Consider the following 4287-nt stretch of genomic DNA (forward strand, 5'->3'; position numbering starts at 1 on the left):
TGCAATAACCAATAACTATTACACAATTAATTTTTGTGATGACTTATGTCCAAATTTGTTTGAATAATTACTTAAGTGTGAAATTATTAGATGATGTTTGCAAATTTAGTTCACTATAGCTTCAATGTGTACTAACAATTTGGCAATACAATGTACAATATTTTTTTGGTTACTAAAACACTAAATAATTGTATATATAATTTTAAAATTTCCTTTGAAAATGACTTAATTTTTTCCTTTCATGCATAGTGTTAATTACTTTTCACCAAAAAATTTATATAGATTAATATTTTGATGATATTAATTATCATTTTTGTAAGATAAAAAATTCTTAAATTTCAAATGAATCTATTGTACGAAACACTTTTTTAAGTGAATATATCAAATATATAATATATCATAAAAAAATAGATATTAAATAATTAATTTTTATTATTATAGATTAACTATTGTAAAATATAATGATATCTCTCATTTTGCATCGTAGTTGCTATTAGCTTTTATATATAAAATAAGCCAAGAGATATCCTTCTCAATGCGTCTATCATTCATAAATTATCTCAATGCAATAGGCACCTCTTAAGAATATCTCTAAACTTATTATATGTATATATGTATATATATTAGTATTATAAGTTTAAATATTATCAAATAAAAATAAAAATTATTACTTTTACAATAATTGAAAAAACATAATGATTTCTTTATTTCTATTTTGATATCTACTTTCTACTTAAATTAAACTAAAGACACATATGTACTTAGCCACTAAGTAACACTTGTTAACTTTCCTTAAGATTAAATATTTGTGCACATTCGTTCAACTAAATTTCTTCCATATGTTTGGAATTAGATTCTAGATTTTGACTAGTAGAATTATCGTTTCAATCATACAACATTTATATCTGACTGGTATATATCCCTGCATGAAAGGCATCTTTACCAGCATTTTGTATTTCATTGAATATATGGATCACCTTAGACTTCTTCACGTTAGCGACAACTGTAGATTTGGTCAAAATTCATCAAGCATTTCCGTTTCAAACAGTTATTCTTAAACCTAATTTCGTCGAACAGTAATAAAAACTCTGATTAGGAAAAAGGATTATTGAACATTACAACAAGGATGAGATATAAAACTGAATTGAAAAATGTCAAGTATTTCAATATATATAAAATCGACCATTGCCGAACAGAAGGAAAATAGAAACAGAAAGAGGAAAATTTGGGTTACGTAACGAATCGAATAGAGAATAGGGGGAATTTATCAGCTGGGAAATCTCAAACAAGCACGTTATTGAAAAGAATAGAAATTGATAACATTCAGAGTTGGTGACAAGATATCCGATCAAGTTTTGAGTCGTAAACGGCGCGGCGTCGACTTAGATGATTTACAAGAGCAGAGCAATTACGAATACGTTACATGCAATTAATTATATTTTGATTTTGATAAAAAACTGACATATTAATTCATCACGGTGAGAAGAAATTAGTAGTTCGACACGTAATGGATTGACTTGAGGACAGCGAGAAATTTTCAATTGCTTATTAAACAAGCAAAATAGAATTGATAACGTTCAGAGTTGGTAGGAAGAAATAGTTGACGTTGCAAGTCAAATTCTCTTACGCGGCCTGCACGGCAATGACTGTTTCAGTTATATCTTGTCAATAACTCTGCATTTCTATTCTTGCCCATTCATTTATTTGCAGTCAGATTTTCACCATATAATTTTTTGAATTTGATTGTAACGTAGTGATTTTCAAATCACACTACATGATTTATGATTTATTTAGTTGTATTGAGAAACAGCCTAGACAAAAGTTTTCAGAATCCCATTCTGTTCGAAGCAAGATCTCAATCTTATTCCTTATGATGTGAGGAAAAAGTTTGCAATTTGAAACAATTTATACTCATCTGCCATCAAGCTCCAAGTGAGTGCTGGGTCATGGGAAGTTATATGGATGTAATTAGCAAGCGAGAGAGCATATTGGGTGTGATCTGCTGTGCGTTGTTGTTTCTCACATTGCTCTTCAAGAAGCCACTTTTCGAACACGCCATCTCCAATGTCATCAACACCACATTTCAAGGGCAGCTGAAGATTGATCACGATTCAGTAAGTCACAATCTGGGATAACATTTGAATCTTTGAAACAGAAAAACATGTATATTTTGAAGAACGGATTTTGGCGATTTTCTCATTGACTTTGTGGAATTTGATCGAACAGGATGAGCTTACGTTAGCTCTGAACAGGGCTTCCATGGCGAACAAGACGGTGATAATAACAACAGTGAACGCAGCTTGGATGGAATCTGGCGGAATTTTTGAGTTGTTTTTGAAGAGCTTTGAAATTGGGGAAGGAACAAAACCACTGCTAAACAATCTTTTGGTAGTTGCACACGATGAAAAGGCATTCAACGCCTGTATACAAATTCATCCTCACTGCTATCGATTAAAGACTGGAGGAGTTGATTTCTCTGGCGAAAGTGTGTTCATGTCGGAGGATTACTTGAAGATGACGCGTTCTAAAATCCTCTTCCTCGGCAGTGTGTTACAGAAAGGCTACAGTTTTCTGTTTTCTGTAAGATTTTTTCTTTATCAACTCTATTGAGGTATTAGTGTTTGCTCGGCCATTAGAAGTCTAGATTTTATGGTGTAATTTATAAAGTTTTGTTTTTTTGCACAGGACTCGGATATAATATGGCTGAGAAACCCATTTGAAAGATTTTTAAGGAACACGGATTTTGAAATGTCGTGCGATAAGTATTCCGGGAATCCACGTGACATGAGAAACCGAGAAAATACAGGATTCATGTTAGTCCGTTCGAACAACAGGACTATTCAAATGATGGAGGTTTGGCACAATTCCACAGTAATGAGACCTGAAATGCATGACCAGGATGTTTGGAATGCCATCAAGTTGTCTCAAAATATTACTGAAATTGGTCTGCGTGCACGTTTTCTTGATACAAAGTATTTCAGTGGATTTTGTGAATCGAGTAGGGATTTGAGTGTGGTGTGCACCATGCATGCAAATTGTTGCAGAGGATTGAAGGCCAAGCTTCATGATCTGAGAGAAGCTCTTCAAGATTGGACCTCTTATCAATCCAGTGGATTCAATAGGACAAAAGTGCATTGGAGATCCAGAGAGGAATGTAAACGTTCTTGGCTCAGAAAATGATATTGTCTAAAAGGTTAAGATTGTAAATTAAGTTATTGCGAGTTTTCGAAATCCTTGTTTTTCACAAGAATTCTGTTGATGTTATACACTTCATTAAAAAATACTTCACACTCTTGCGTAGATCATCTATACATTTTACCAATTATCTAGATTTTTAATTTCATTTTAAAAAATAAACAATTATTCAATTTTTAATATTATCTAGTTAGAAACTGTAATGAAGACAAAACTTTTATTTAAAAATTTGATGATGATCATCTTTGTATTTATTCTCTATGTAATGATTACATTTGAAAAAGGTTGTAAACCCTACATACTAGATGTAATAGATGAACTCTATTAAGTTAGATAAGTTTTTTTTTTCAAAGTGTTATTGATTATATTAGGATGAATTAGGAACTTTAAATCTATTTCAAACAACACTATTTGTATAATTTTAAATGATTTTAATATTAAAGAATAATAGTTGTAAGTTATAAAAGATGTAAAAGTATCTTGAAATGAAGAAATGAAAAGAACATCTTGATTATTAAAGTAGAAAATACAATGATTAGAAAACCTAAAATTTAAAGTGAAAAGTTACAATCATCCTAACATTCCATGTGGACATCCATGTTCATTGTTAGCCATATCAACAAGATGGAGAAAAATGTTTAAAAATATATAAAGAGTCAACTTTGCTTCTTAATTAGCTTATAAACTAAAAAATAAGAAAATATGCTATGAAATATTGTATGTATAAAAGAATAGTAGGAAACAAACTAATCAATAAAACTTACAAGATTTATATATTTTACTATATGTAAAACATCTAAAGAGAAAATAATAGTTATTTTTTACATTTGTGGCAATAATAAGAAGCCCATATTTTTTTCTCAAAAATTACTTTTTATAAAGAAAAAAGATACCAAAATGCTACTGTTCAACTTTAATGACAAAAAAAAATGGCATTTGTGTTTAGAATTTGAAGATGATGTAAACTGATGAAATGTGTAGAATTGGATGAGTTTTATGCCTATAATTATTATTATTATTTTTGAATAAAAATTTATTCATTTTTTAAACTTTTGAAGTCCCTTTTTTAACTGTAAAAAATATAGGGTGTAG

At 30.0% G+C, this 4287-nt stretch overlaps 1 protein-coding gene across 1 annotated transcript; it reads left to right on the forward strand.

The window, feature by feature from the left end:
- The first annotated feature begins 1595 nt into the window (after positions 1 to 1595).
- On the forward strand, positions 1596 to 3231 carry LOC149572565 (uncharacterized protein At4g15970-like). Its single transcript, XM_089813664.1, has 3 exons — positions 1596 to 2114; positions 2227 to 2580; positions 2686 to 3231. The coding sequence occupies exons 1-3, from the start codon at positions 1947 to 1949 to the stop codon at positions 3178 to 3180; spliced, it is 1017 nt and encodes a 338-aa protein (XP_089669790.1). The 5' UTR covers positions 1596 to 1946; the 3' UTR covers positions 3181 to 3231.
- Positions 3232 to 4287: the final 1056 nt, after the last annotated feature.

Source organism: Cupressus sempervirens, chromosome 2 (genome assembly GCF_028749045.1).
Source record: "Cupressus sempervirens isolate cs-2001-9-10 chromosome 2, ASM2874904v1, whole genome shotgun sequence".
NCBI classification, from domain to species: domain Eukaryota; kingdom Viridiplantae; phylum Streptophyta; class Pinopsida; order Cupressales; family Cupressaceae; genus Cupressus; species Cupressus sempervirens.

Bases quoted from the DNA above. Each gene is read 5' to 3' on its own strand.
- LOC149572565 (XM_089813664.1), top strand. From the start codon at position 1,947: ATGGGAAGTTATATGGATGTAATTAGCAAGCGAGAGAGCATATTGGGT. The intron at 2,115-2,226 runs GTAAGTCACAAT...TTGATCGAACAG, and splicing joins TGAAGATTGATCACGATTCA to GATGAGCTTACGTTAGCTCT. The intron at 2,581-2,685 runs GTAAGATTTTTT...TTTTTTGCACAG, and splicing joins GCTACAGTTTTCTGTTTTCT to GACTCGGATATAATATGGCT.